This window comes from Podarcis cretensis, assembly GCF_951804945.1.
Source record: "Podarcis cretensis genome assembly, chromosome: 5".
Taxonomy (NCBI): Eukaryota; Metazoa; Chordata; class Lepidosauria; order Squamata; family Lacertidae; genus Podarcis; species Podarcis cretensis.
Window position 1 is genome coordinate 47,079,190 of NC_137174.1, and position 14,878 is coordinate 47,094,067.

General features: G+C 43.6%; 1 protein-coding gene and 1 long non-coding RNA gene across 11 annotated transcripts in view; one reads left to right on the forward strand and one right to left on the reverse strand.

Annotated features, from left to right (window-relative positions):
• The window catches only part of TACC2 (transforming acidic coiled-coil containing protein 2), a 166,486-nt gene that overhangs the window by 127,002 nt on the left and 24,606 nt on the right, over positions 1-14,878 (reverse strand). For 6 of the 10 annotated variants that reach the window (XM_079976612.1, XM_079976607.1, XM_079976613.1 and 3 more), the window contains 3 exons: positions 13,692-13,909; positions 12,020-12,145; positions 1,028-6,631 (listed from right to left, as the gene is read on the reverse strand). In XM_079976612.1, coding sequence (XP_079832738.1) covers positions 1,028-6,631; positions 12,020-12,145; positions 13,692-13,909 — 5,948 coding nt within the window. The remainder of the gene's footprint in view (positions 1-1,027; positions 6,632-12,019; positions 12,146-13,691; positions 13,910-14,878) is intronic. The other 4 variants (XM_079976616.1, XM_079976618.1, XM_079976608.1 and 1 more) reach the window with 2 other exon arrangements.
• Positions 1-14,878, forward strand: part of LOC307216467 — a 51,848-nt gene that overhangs the window by 19,267 nt on the left and 17,703 nt on the right. The gene's annotated exons all lie outside the window — the stretch shown is intronic.

A 14,878-nucleotide genomic window follows, 5' to 3' on the forward strand; every position in this document is an offset into this window, starting at 1 on the left:
ATTATTCATACAAAGCTTATCCTAAAATTTGGAGTACATATATTTTTTTAACCTACAAAATACACTTAAGTTAATAATAAAGGTTAATCGTTGGTGCAATATACACTTTGGCTATCAATGGGATTAGATTTAAAAAAATAAAAATATAGCTTTAGGAATGGAGATAAAAGTTAAGGACTGTATCCAGTGACTAACTTAAATCAATTAACCCCCCCCCCCCAAAAAAAAAATGTACTCCAAGAATGAATAATAAGATGCAACCCTAAAACTTCTTCCTCACTTCTGATCCTCCAAGTTTGGGAGGAGGGGTCAGAGAGAGGCACAGTGAATTTCTCCCTGGCCTGCAGCTTTTAATGGCCCAGGTGCTCCCTCTGTGGGAGAACCAGGCAACCCAAATATCCTGGACATGCAAATCTCAGATTAAAAATCCCACACATCTGAGCACCTGTTTTGACTGCAACAATACAATATACCAACTGAAATCCCGATTAGTCAAATGAAACACTGGTTATGTGCTATTTGATAATAAAGCATTACATCAGTGGGGCATTTCAGAATACTAGAGCACCTTGGAATACAAGTTTGAGTATTTCAAGGATATTTTACAACAGCAGAGTAAAAAAACTCTGAAGGTTATACTTTTTCATGTATATAAGAGCAGGCACCTACAAACAAGTCTACACTTCTCAGTACTGCAAGGCTGCCTGATTTTTAGGTATTAGGGAGGGGCTGAAAACTAAGAAATCATAGCATGTCTGGGCTAATAAATAAGTGGATGGGGTTGCTGAAACTCCAGCTTTGATAGGTCCCAGACTATGTCAATACTCCCAACAACAATGTGCATTTTCCCTAACTAAGACTAACATTTCCTGAAAATAATATTACAGTTTTTCTCCAAGTAGACTGCAAATAAAATAGAAACTATACCCAGCTTAACTCTATGCAATCAGTAAGTGAATCAATCTACCTTCAAGTTCAGCATGCAGATAAATCTCTTTTACGGTTAATTTTAATTTAAAATAGGTACCTTTTAACAGGTAATTCTCTAGGGAGGGTGCGCTCAGATTCGGTGAGTGGAGTGGTTGATCCCTCTTCCTGGACATCCTGAAGGGGCTTCTCATCTACTAAATTCTCTTCTCTGCATTGATTTGCAGAGGCAGTTTCAGCAGCATCCATACACACATTTTGCTCCACCACTTGAACAGCTTCTGAATGCTTTTTTGCATCGGTCCCTTGATCACATATGTTGGATTGCAGAGCCGAGTCACCTATATCAGTGACTGATGTGCTGGTAATACCCATTTTAGGGGTGTCAACAGAAAGACGTGCTTCTGTTTCTGCTGTACTCAACATGATGTCATTTGCTTCTGCCACACACCCCTCAAGCACACTGGGTTCTGCTTTGCAGTCGCCTGAAGAACCACCATCAAGATTTACTTCATTTTTTAAGTAATCGATTAGCCCATGTGCTGCTGTGTCTGGTCCTTTCTTTGGCTCCTCAGCATCAGTTGGTACCTGCAGGCATTTTGTACTGTCCATGGCATCCTCCTGCTGCACCACAGATGCTTTGTCCTCAACTGTATTCCCATCCCAAGGATAGTTGCAACTGGATTCCTTCTGATTTTCACCAGGCAGCATCCCAGACTGTTCCATTTGTTCTTTCTGTACACAAAGGTCATCTAGAAGAGATGACAATACTGACATGTTCTGTAGATCAGTGGCACTCTCTTGGTTTACCTGGTCTTCACTTGGCACTGGGTCATGGCATTGGTTTCCATAATGTATTAGCTCTTCTTTAGATAAACCTGGTTCTGCATTACACAGACTAATCAAATTACCTTCCTCTGCCTTTGCAGTGGTAGTTCTGTCAAGATCACTCTTAGGGACGACTTCTGAAGAGGCAGCAATCATTGCAGGCAGGTCATTGTCAGAAGAAGAAGGCAGGTTACAAGAATCTGCAGGTTGCTGCTTCCCTGCTTCCAGACTCATCTGATTCCTATCAATGTCTCTGCTCGCAGCACTAACACATCCACTTTCCTCTGCCTTCAGCGTTCTACTGCTTGAGCTTTCCATTTTGCTGTCAAACTTTGGGGAACTTGTCAAAGGTTCTTCACTGAAACCAAAATCATTGATAGGGATCTTTTCTGAAAAGGCATCTGGCAAACTGTATTCCTGAGTGCTTGCCAATGGTTCTTCCTTCTCTTTAGCAGCTTGGTTGGAAAACCCAGCCTCTAAAGGCAACACACACCCTTCGGTTTTCTGATCACTCTCTGGTTCTCCATTTTTATTGCTTCCATCCCCTTCTTCCAATACTTGCTTAAACTCTGGCATTTCTCTAGGTGCTGGGCTGTCCTTGTCACTGGCACTGCTTTCAGCTGAAAGGTGGGGTAGCTCTGCAGTCAGAGCACTGTGAACTGTATTTTCAAATATTTTGCTGATATGCTTCCTGAAATCAAAAAAGCCAATGCCGAAGGACCTGGAAGTCGAAGAATCATGCTGTTTTTCAGAGGTCTCTGCAGGCTGCATGGGAGTCTCTGTTCCCATCTTGGGGATGCTGAAATTCTCTACAAAAACACACTCGCTCTTTCCTGCATTTTCTCCTATGTTTTCTACTATCTCATTGTGCTTGTCATCTACACAGGTGATATTTGTTGCAACACCCTCATTACAGCCTGCTTGCTTACCGAGAGATGAAAGGCTCAGAAGCCGCTCTTCTAAGCTTGAAAGGCTGAAGAGAGATTCTCCCGAGCTGTCAAACTGCTGGGCTTTGAAGCTGACATCATATTCTGCTCCTTTTGTTTTAATTGCTGAGATCTCGGCCTGCATCTTCTTGAAATTAAACAATGACAAACTTCCTTTGGACTGCCCGGCCCCAGCAGGGTCCTGTAAAGTTAAGGCACACTCTTCAGAAAAGAAACTTGGGTTGGGAATCACAGAGTCTTTTCCTGGGGCTGTCCCTGTGAGAATATTGTCTGAGTGTACTACTTTAGGCCTTTTTGAATCTGTTGTTCTGTTGTCTACTGAAGTACCATCTAAGTGTAAGGCTGTAGCTGCTGCTGCGACCTGCAAATCAGGACTGGACCCTAACAGCTTCTGGCATTCTGTAAGTTCTTTTTGTAATTCATTCACAATACCATGATGCATGCAGTTCGTAGGCTGTTGGCTCACTCTGGTGTCCCAGTCACTTGAAAATGCCGGCAGAGCTGTTAAATCTGCTTGAGAGCCAGCCAGCAAAAAGTCAGCCTTTTGAGTACTGTCTGTATTGATGGAAGCAATTTCTGTGAGCTCAGGAGTTATAGGAGGATATTCCTTTGTTCCTGCTTTTTCAGCAGCCATGAAAGTTAAGTCCTGTTCGTCATTTCTTTTTTTTACAAGTTCATCTTTCATGGTAATTCCATCTAATAAATTAAAGTTCTCTTTTATTTCTTCTGCCTCTGAGCCTTTTTCTGCCAACTCTGTAACTTTAGACGGCAGGGCAAGATCAGTCCTGTTGCTCTCAGAAGCATCCTCTGCACTTGGTATTTTAAAATCCACTAGCAAAGTCTGTGGCTGTTCAGCATCAGCAGTGACAGTTTCCTGCACCCCTGGGATACATTCTGAAACACCTGTGTTGTTTTTACCTGTGCTGTCTTTCAGCCCACATAAACCACCCAACTGCTCATTTATCATGTCGTTGGGATCTGCTCCTTCATGAAGACTGTCTGAAATCAAAGAATTCAAATTAGGGAGTTCTTGCGTAGATTTGCTTGCTACTTCTTTGTTAAGGCAACTTTCCTCCACATGTGGGTTTATTAGAGTTTTCAAGTTGCCGCCTTGCACAATATCTCTCATGGATTCAGAAATACTTGGCAAAGGTGCGTTTTCATCTGTGACAGCTGTGGAATCATTTTTCATCTCCAGCCCGCAAACTATTGTTTGGGGTTTGTGCAGAATGTCTATAAATACTTTCATTTCACTTTCACACAGTCCCTGAAAGCTGCTGGATGCATTTAACTCCAGTGAATGCTCTCTCTCAGATGTTTCCCTGGTCTTTTGTTCCTCGGGACCTGCCACGGTTTTAAGGTTGTTGCAATCCAAGTTTTGGAGTTCTGCATTCAAACTATGCTGTTGATCACTGCAGAAAGAGGGAAGGGACTGTGAGCTGTCTTTCAGGTCCACTTGTGGAGATGGGATCAAAACATCCTCCACTTGTTCCACATCCATAACCTTGCTGGGAAGAGCTTCTAGAGATGCTTCACCCTCACTGCTATTTAGTGGATAATTAGGCTCCCATATGCTGCCATCATGTAAGTTCCCCAGTGTCTGCTGCTGGCAATCAATCTCCACAACCCCTGAGCTGCCAGAATAATCCTTTTTCATACTTTGGTCATTGGCTTCAGTCACTTGTTCCTGCTGCTCTTGCTGCGGGGAGGCAAAGTTGCTTTCGAGTTTCTGTGCCAAAACGGTATCGGTTGCCTGACTTTTCATTTCTGTTTTGTATTCCTCATGCCTGTTTTCATTCTCCTCTTTCTCATCTGCAGTACTGCTTTGCTCAGCAACAATCACAGGTACACAGTCAGCATCACTGCCACCTATCTGGCTGGTTTTTTTGTTTTCAGAATGGGATGTGTCCTCCTGGTTTCCTGCTTTTCCTAATGCAACACATTCAGCAATAGGTGCCCATTCATTTATGTCCAGAATTGCCAGCTCTGCTTCAGGAACTGGTGTTTTTTCTGCCAATGTTGCATTGCCCTCAGATGTTACGTCATGCGTAGAGATGCCTTCCAGCTCCCACACACTTCTTTCAGCAAGCGTGCCCTCCCAGGATCCCTCTTGCTTATTTTGCATAACATCATTGTCCTCAGACCACAGCAGCAGTGAACCATGTGCCTCTTCTAAACAAACTTCCTCTGCCATTTCACAGGCAGGGAAGCTGAGCGGCAGGTCTTCTGCACTAGGGTTTAAAAGATCACAGCTCTGTGAGCAATTTCCCCCTTGTAAACTTGGTGCTTCAACAGACAGAAGGCTTTTATCCTCTTTGTCGCATGTGTCTGTTTTCTCTCTCTCTGAACCCTGACTCAGTTCTGGCAAATGATCTTCGGGTGCATTCAAACTATTTTCTGAACTGAAATCCTTCTCTGATGTGTCACCACTGGCATCATTTCTGAAACTATTTTCTAGAGAGCTCCAGTAATCATTCCAGTTAGCATCAGGGTTGTCTCGTCTTTTGTCAGTATCAAAGGAGAGCAGCGTCCCTTGAGAACAGACTGCCTCTTCACCTGCAATCGGACTAGTTAAAACTGGCCTCTCCTGACTTCCACCCTCTCCCAAAGAGAGCTCTTTGTTTTCCTCAGATACTATGTTTTCTTTTTTAATGAGCTGTAGAAGCTCCATCTCACTGGTGAAGTCTTGTGCACTTCCCCCCAGTGACAGCCCTTTATCTACCGCAGAATCTTCCTTCATCAAACACAGAAGCTTTTCTGGGTCAACCACAGCAATGTTTCCTCCACATTCAGTTAGTAAGGTATCATTGCTGCTGGCTGGCTCTGATCTCTTCTCAGACACAGGGCTTTCTTTTTGCTTTTCACTTTCCTCACACAAAGGGGACCCGCTGGAAGGCTCAGAGGCAACCAACAAATCCACAACACAACTTTCACTTTTGGTAACAAGTAGGGTTTGGGTTTCAAGACTTTGGGCTTGATCGGGGCATTCCTTTTCAGATGGAGAGCTCTTGTCCTTTTCTCCTATCATGTTTGTCAGGGGCAGATCTGAAGCATTAAATGACAAGCTGGGCATTGCAGGACCAGCCTCAGATTGCTCCTTCTCGTTCTTGGGGAAAACTTGGTGGGGCTCCTCTCCTCTGCTTATTGCTGCATCGCTGCTACATTCACAAATGGCAGCACTGAACTCATCAGAACTCAGTCCATCAACAACTGCTCCATATTTTTCAACGTGCAAACCTCCTGTTGTGTGATAATTTGGGATTAAGGTCTCCTTTTCCACTGTCAGGCTGTCTGCACCATCTGCATTCTGTCCATCTGGTTTTGCCACAACCTGCTCATTGTGACCCACTTCCAAAACTCCTGTCTCTTGGCTGGTCTCTTGAATGTTACAGTCGTCTCCCTCTGCTTCCCTCTTGGGTAATGGGATGACATGTGCCTCTCTCTTGCCACCCGTCTGTTCGCTCTGCTGTAATGGGTCTAATTCAGTTGAGGTGGCTGGTGCAGTTCCAGCTCCTGGAATCCAGCCAACATCTGGCAAAGGAGTCAGTTCCAAACCAGCATTACCTGGATCTCGCTCATCCTTTAGTGGAAGAGGGATAGCGGGGTGCTCTGTATCGGAGCAACTGTCCAGAGATACAGCAGGAACACTGCTTATGTCTTGGTCATTCACAGAGGTTGGGCATGACACAAGGGCAAGCAACCCCGCATGGCTTCCTTCAAGACTTGCTGCAGCGTATTCTTTAGGCTGCTCCACCAAAGGTGGGCTTTTGTCTCTTTCTTCCTTGGCCTGATCCAACATATCAGACATGGCTTGCGCTCCTCGTTCGTGCAGGACGTTCCCCACTGCTGTCACATCTGGTGGCATTACAAGTGCGCTTGTGGTGGGAGATTCTTCAGCAACATTGCTATGGAGGCCTTCGTTACTAAGGCTGCCAACAATGGAAATGTTTATATTCATTTCAGAATTGGCAATGGAGTGCAACACACATGAAAAAGAAAGACTCACACCACAGAGGTTTCAAAGCCATGCAGGCGCATGCACTGAAAAGCTGGGCTGTCTGCTTTCACGAGGCAAGAGACAAGAGACATCAACTTCAAGAATAATTCTGAGGGAATAGTTACATGGAAATATACTCCTACAGCATTTCCTGCCGTCTGTCACATTAGATATGTGGGTTAACTTTCTACAGATCTTTTTCAGTCATTTTATAGATGCATGCTGCTTCTCTTCCGTTGCTTCATAAGAGGCATAAAATAAATCCTAAGACGAATGGAGGACATGGAAAACTCATCAGAACAGGGTTGAATTTCAGAAGGGAAACTGCAGTATGGAATGGCAATATTTTTTCTCAGGTTTGAAAGGTTACGAGGTTCAAGGTTAATCTAGCTATATATCTTCTTGTTGTTGAACATTTCTGGGAGAAATTCAATGTAGCAGTGTGGCAACTGTTCCATCAATGTAAGCATTTCAGTTTGCCAGACAGAACGATCCCCCCTGTGTACTGTTCTGGGGTTTTTCCACACACCCCAAGTCATTGGGGGGGGGGGAGTGCAGAGGGAGGGGGAAAGCACCGTTGCTTAGTGGATGCCCTTGTACGGGCTTCTGCTAGTGGGACTCTGTATTTCCCTAAATTAAGGCTACAGTCTGAAACCAACTTTCTATAGAGTAAGACCCAGTGAACCTCGGACGACCTTACTTTGGAGGAAATATGCTTAGGATTCTTCAGAACTGTGCTCTGACCCAATCAGTTGGAGCGACAGTGCGGCCATGCCTCCATCAGTACCATTCTTCTGACATAGTGTGCTCAAGCAGCCAATGACTTCTCCTGGGTGGCAGCTCCAGCTGCTCCAGTCACTTTAAGCCCCTCCACCTGTCCTTGGAGGCAGTGGGGGAGGGGAGAAGAAATTCTAATGATCTGACTCTCTCTGGGACTATCTCTTCCACTTCCGTGCTTTCCTGCAGCTCTTCCCCCACCTCTTCCTGCATCTCTGACTGCCCAGACTCTTCCTCTTCTCCCTGTCTCATGGGTGGCACAGAACCACACAAATCACTGGCCCCCTTTGATGGACCATCCTCCTGCCCCCTGCCTCTTCTGCCCACTCTTTGGACCCCCTGCTTGTCCCTGACAGTACTGAGCACTGAAAAGAGTTAGTGCCTGCATATATCAAGGGGAAAGTGGCTCCACAGACTGGAAACTTCCATAGAAAAGTGTGCTCCTCCCCCCACCTGTTTGTCACCAAACCTGTTTTGGCAGGCTATCGCACAAACAGAAAGGCCTCATCCTAAGATCATAATAGCTGAGCAGGTCTACATGAGCAAAGGTGTTTCTTCAGATAACCTGGTCCCAAATGGTTTATGGCTTTATAAACCAACAAAATCTTAAACGTGGCCTGGTAGCAAATTGGCAGCCAGTGCTACTCTTTCAGCAGGTATATTACATGGTCATGGCAGGCTGCCCCTGTTACCAGTCAAACTGCTGGGTTTTGCACAAACTTCAGCTTCTGGACCAACCATAAGGGCAGCTCCACACAAAGTGCATTACAGTAGTTCAGTCTTGAGGTTACTAGCACAATCTGTCTCTGCCCAATACCAGCCACAGCCAGTGTACTAGCCAAAAGAGGTTTTCCAGTGAGCTTCCAGTGAGACTGGTGGTTGAAAAAGCGTCTCCAGACTATGCAACTGTTCCTTAAGGAGGAGGGCAGCCCTATCCAGAACAAAAAAAGCTGCTATGTCCTAGGTCCAGAAGCCTCCAACCCACAGACTTCCATCTTGTCAGCTTCAGTTTGTTGGCTTGTGTCCAGCCCATTACTATGCCGGGGCATTTGCTCAGGACTGGCCCAGCTGCACCAGATTTGGTGGTAACCAAACCCCAACTGTAGTTCTACTAAGGAAGAAGCAAAGCCACAGGGACTGTTTTCTATCTCTTTCACTCCACCTATGCCAATGTGACACTGATGGGTACTTTCCTTGTTTATATTGCACAAGTGGTGATCAACAAACAAGATGTCGCAATATGTTTCTAGCCCCTAGCAAAGAGGACCATGCATTAGAAATTTTATAAAGTACCTAGAAAAGAGTTGGCCCTTCCCTTGCCTTGGGGTCCCTTCCAACTCTACAATTCCTTTCTTTCTGAGGGTTCATGTATCACAAATTAAACAAGTGTGGGGAGACAGTATGGTTTTCAATTTTGATAGCATAATAGCCTTTCAAATAATGCTTCACAGCTTCAAAGAAAAAGCTATGGGTGAAAAGCTCAACAATAGGTATATAAGAACAAGACTCCAGTAGACATAAAGCAAGTGACAAGTCCTAATAGAGTTCATGTTGTTAACTGCAAATCTTTCTAAGTCTCTGATCCTAATCAGTGGGGCTTACTTCCAAATAAATGTGTTTCAAGCTGGGATGCATACAAGACACTCTCTCTCTCTCTCTATATATATATATATATATTGATGGGCCACACTACATTTATGCTGCTAATTGCACACACCTACATCATATAAGATCCAACAGCTCCAAGCACATTAGGATCACATTAGTGGGAGCATTTTCCTGAATGTAGAATTACAAGTTCATGACCTGTCTGGCCGCATGCTAATAGCAATTTGGTAGAGCTAGATTAGCAGACTCACTTACCAAAGCAGATTGGGGAGGGGGAAGGGGGGATTCTATGTGCTAAGTGGTTTACCACTATGCATTAATTACAGCACATTTAACAATACAAAAGTCCCCCTTTTATACTTTATTTAAATTCAGTCTTTCCTGCTGGTTACCTTCATACAAATTAAACTAGCAGAACTTAAAGGTGTTGCTGAAGTTGCATTAGACGATACCAGTACTTGTACTGGATACACTTATCAGGTTTATGAATAGTGTGAAAGATTGCAGATGAGAACTTTACCCTTCATTGGTTGATCCAAATGTTTTATTCTCCGCCAAATTAACATGGACTTGAAACCAATGGAAATCGATCCCTAGCAGTGTGTCATTACCAAACCTACTATTATAAGAGAAACCACAATTCTGTGCATGTTGCTTGGCCTGGTGAGCTCTTTTCAGGTAAACACATCATCTGGGTAAGCTGGGACAAGTGCATTACTCTACCCCTGCAAACATACATGGAATGTGTCCTTCCATCAGTAGAACACTCCCCTTCCAATCACAAAGAAAGAGCTTAGGATCTAAACCATTATTTGTTTAAATATTGCATAGCATTGAGAGAAGTTATATGCAAGACTGATTTGGGTTGGATTCAATGGCTGTTTTCTTTCAATGGGCATCCAGGGGTCATTGGATAGAGAGGATGTCCGTTTCAATGCATGGGAAGGAAGGGCTGCAGGTAGAGCAAGGTGTCTCTGTTGCAGGTGCAGAAATCTCCACCACCACCCATTCTGCTCTGCCATTCATACTCTACCATCAGTAACAGCAAAATGGGGGTATTCCAACGGTGTTCCCAGGTTGAGGCTGGGCATCTGAGAAGGGCAAGTCTATACATGCAGACAGCCACAGGAGCTGGAATCCTGCATGCTCAGGGTTCCAGCTCCCACAGGGGTCTTCATATGTAGGCTCCCCCTTATCGTGTGTTCACAGTCAATGTGTTGCTATTGGGGAACAGGTCTGGGAAGCCAAGTGATTTGGGAGATGAAGTCAGCAGCATGGGCTCACTGCCCCTTTCTATGTGTGCAATTAATGTAATAAGGGGGGAATTGTGAGCCTTTAAAAAATAGGATTTCCTTGCCACATCCTCTACACACCAAAGAATTTCAGGAAAGAGTTGAATTTCACCCTGTGTGGATTTGCTTATCAGAGTGCTGCAGTGCTGAGAAAAGTCATATTTTCCGGGATACTTCCTTTAACTCACCTCTTAGAGTCTCTGCAGAACATTCAGTTTATGGGCTGAACATATTGGAGCAGTGGGAACTCGTGCGCACCCCATGGTGAATTCACAGTGTCATCTAAATGTGAAGTACACTTTGCTTTCCTATGTGCATTTGACAGCTGGGTAAAATTGTAGGTTTCAGACTAGTGGGAGGGGGCACTGCATCTGGGACCCATTTATTTATCATGACAGATATGAATTATCTGCACAGAAATCCAATCTTGGTGCTCACACCCAAAGGGGCAGCAAAAGAAATGCTCTTATGTTAATATCTAAGTGGAATGTTTTCCCACAATTGTTTGATATTTGGCTTTGTGTCGAAAATTTCTCCCGCATTATTGTACCCTTGTCCATCAACGAATGAGAAAATAAGTTACATTCAAAAACTATCAAAGGGGAGAGAAATTTTGGTAAAACTCTCATAGGCATGGTTGAGGTTTTCTGCCATGGTCACTTTACTTCTGAGGCTGGCAAGAGCTGTTTGCAACTGACCTTGCTTTCATGACACCAGTGGTCTGAAACCTCCCCTGGTACTCATAATGTAAAGAGGATATAAAGTAGGATATATATTTTTTTAATTATTTAAATAATTCCTTCCATTATCCCTCCCCCACCCCCAGATAAGGCAGTGCAGGTAGCCAGGGAGACAGAGTGCTGGAGGAAGGTTTAAAAGAAAGGAAGAAATACACACTACCCTTAGCCATGTCACAGTGACAAGGTAAGCTCAGTCCCACACCAGATGAGGTGCATCCCTTTTCGCTGCTTGAGGTACAAAATGGAACATTCCAGATTCTTTCCCTGCCCCCCTGCCGGCTCACTGCTGCCCTGCCACTGGAACTGCACCTCTCTTAATCCACGTTGGCTCCTGTTTCCAGCAAGATCTCACCAAAGTCTTGTGAGATCTCATGCACTCCATGAGACCTTGCGAGATTTCACCTCACCCTTCTTCATCAGTGGGCTGGGCCTGCCCCATGCCTACCAAAATTCTAAAGTGCCCAAATCATGAGTCAAGGAAATCGAAGCCTCCTTTGCAGAGGACTGGAAGGCAAAATTTGGCACCATCACAGAGGCATGAAAGCTGGAATCTCAAGTTGAAGTCTCTGTATTTGTTCAACAATGTCTTTTGCCTTTATTGCTCCAAAATTAGAGATATGAAATATAATCAAGGATTTAAAACAGCCAGGTTATAGAAACAAGCAGAACCCAAGCCATGCTCTGGCATTCAGAATACAAATCCCATAAGCAGCCTGAAACACTATAATGTGATCTTTTGGAAAGCCTGAATAACCTTATTTACCAACGGCTGTTCTTTCTTAGGGGTTGCAAGCAGGCAATTAATGCAAGACTCCACGTATAGATGGAACAAACAAGCGTGTTTCCTCATGCTAGCTCTAAGAGCCCCACACTTGGTAGTTGTTCACAAGGCATATTTTGTACCTGCTGATGACTGGGGTCGGGGGCCTTAAGTCTTCATTTACATCCAGCCCAGCAAAAAGAAGGTTTGGGAGAAGCGATTGGTAGGGCTCCCTTTCCTTCCAGTCAGACACTAAAGGGCCACTCCCTCTGTCAGAAAAAGGGTTGGGAAAAGAGAAACACACACACACACTCATACATTTTTCAGAAGGCAACCTTAAAATTAGAAAATCAGACCAGCATGCCGCAAATTGCACTCAGAAATTCCTCATTAAGTTCTTACACATGCATGTATCAACACAATTATATTTCTGAAGTTAACTCTAGCAAGACCAACAAATGCGAAACCCAGTTCAAATTTACTTCTACAATACTTCACTGACAACAGCTCCTGGCAGGAGTGAGTGGGTGCCCTAAGGACCAAACCAGACGTTGCATCACATGCATATTTTTTTAAAAAAATTATCTTATTTTTACTTTTAAAGTAACAGCTGAAGATGTGTGTTTGTGAGAGAACAGGACTACAGCATGTAGGGAAGTGCTTAACAATTCTCCTTCTAGAGATCCCTTCTAAAAAAGCATTCCCAAACAATTATTTCCTCAATGGGATAAGCTGCCATGCTTCCCTCCAAGGGAAAAGAGAAGGTTTAATTTTGGAGGGAGCAAAGGGTTAATAGACCCTTCCCATGTACCATGGTCCCAGTCTTAATTGGGTCCTTCTATGGCTACTAAATGCATTCACATAATGCAACATCAAGTTGGCAGTAAAACATTGCTTGACACTGCTAGTCTTCCACTTTCCTTCTCAAGCCTCCTACCTGAAAGAATGCCAAAGAAAGAATGCAGCAAGCAAGTTACCGTATTTTTTGCTCTATAAGACTCACTTTTTCCCTCCTAAAAAGTAAGGGGAAATGTGTGTGTGTGTCTTATGGAGCGAATGCAGGCTGCGCAGCTATCCCAGAAGCCAGAACAGCAAGAGGGATTGCTGTTTTCACTGTGCAGAGATCCCTCTTGCTGTTCTGGCTTCTGATATTCAGAATATTTTTTTTTCTTGTTTTCCTCCTCCAAAAACTAGGTGTGTCTTGTGGTCTGGTGCGTCTTATAGAGCGAAAAATACGGTGTGTATTGCAGAATATGCAAGCTTCACTCACTGCCAATCGGGCAGCCTCATAGTCAAGGCCATCATATCCTCATACCCCACCTTGATGATTTTCATGCATCAGTTAAATACATACTTTGTTTACCCAGACTTTCGGAACAGGAAAGGGATTTGGCAATGTTAGTATAGTTGCTTGTGTTAAGCTATGTTTCTGCTTTTCTATATGCTGCTTTTAGAGGTTTTAATTACTGCTTGTGATGACTGTACTTTAATGATGTTGTATACCGCCTGTGGGAAATGCAAATAATAAAAATCACCCACAAGAACCACCTCCTGGTTCTATACTCTCCATCACTAAAGTGGATCCAAATTCCCACTTCAACGTAATCATGCATTAAAAATAGTATGGTAAATATCTGCCTTGTAAGTATGCTAGCAGACAATGTCAGAAGGTGGTTAGTGGAGTATTAAGTGACGTTTGGTTTGCAATGCTAACTGGGTTGCTGGAGTGGAAGTTTTCTTGGGCAACAGCCTACTTCATCAGTTGCATTCTGTCGCAAGCCAAATACAGTACAGTAAAAAGCACCCTTTGCCTACCTCGTATCTGCTGCAGTTAAGGAAGTCGCACTATCTGGCAGTGGTAACGGAACATCAGCATCTAAAGGCGAGGTATCCAAGGTGACTTGTTCAACGTATCTGTCTCTGTTCTTTTTCCTCTGCCTTTTCTTTTTTACTGCTCTCTCATTGCTGGGTGGCTGAACTGGTTCTGGAACTGGAACTGGCACAGGAACAGGAACAGGAACTGGAGGAATATCCTAGAAGGTAGATGAGAGAGATGCATGTTCACTTAAAGAGCAAGCAGATATTTTAGAATTAATACTTAAGGCAGTTTTAATGCAAAGTTGCTTCTAAAAAAATAATAATACTTAAATGTACTATCAGCATTTCCCCCTCCTAATTTCCCTCTGACTAGTGGGAAACAGTTGAGCTATAAAAATGCGTAAAGAAAAATAAACTGTAGCAGGGGAAAATTGAAGAACTGTTCTCAAGCTACGTATGATGCTCTGAGCCGGCCCCTAGAGGGTATCCTTATCTCTTTTTCCAGCCCAGCAAATTTCCTTGTGGTCAGCAAATGTATCACTATTCCTAACAGAGGGAGAGAGCAAAATAGAACTTAAAAAGAAACACCCCACAATAGAGAGGCAAAACACAACACTGCAATTTTACACACACTTAAAATAAAGTGAAGACAGACAGTATCTTGAGAGTGTCAGGCAGTAGGTACATCTGTGCATGTACTTAAGGAAAACGCACAAAGTTAAAGCCGTATGGAGAGCATGCAAGGACATATCAACATGTGAGCAGAATGCCTCTTTTCTCAGGGAACAGCTGCACATGGTACTTTTAAAAAATCATTATGTGTAGACTCTGAACACAGGTACAGATGACTTGTTGCCAGGTACATGATAACATGTTGAACACCCTCTGAAAGAGCCTTATGGCACCTTAAAGACTAACAAATATGTAATACATTTGCATTTAGAAGGGTAAATTTGTTAGTCTATAAGTTACCACAAGATTCTCTGCTTTATTTGCTGCAAGACTATCTCTCTGGAAACAGTTAAAAACACAATTCTCTTCTTTTCCTGGTTTAATTAAAATAATGGTAAATTATAACATTCTACTAAAAAGAAGATCATAGATGTCCGTCTCCAAAGAGTGACTTTCTGGGTTTGCTAGGAACAAGGCTAATTCCACAAGGCAGAGATCGCCCACCAGATGTT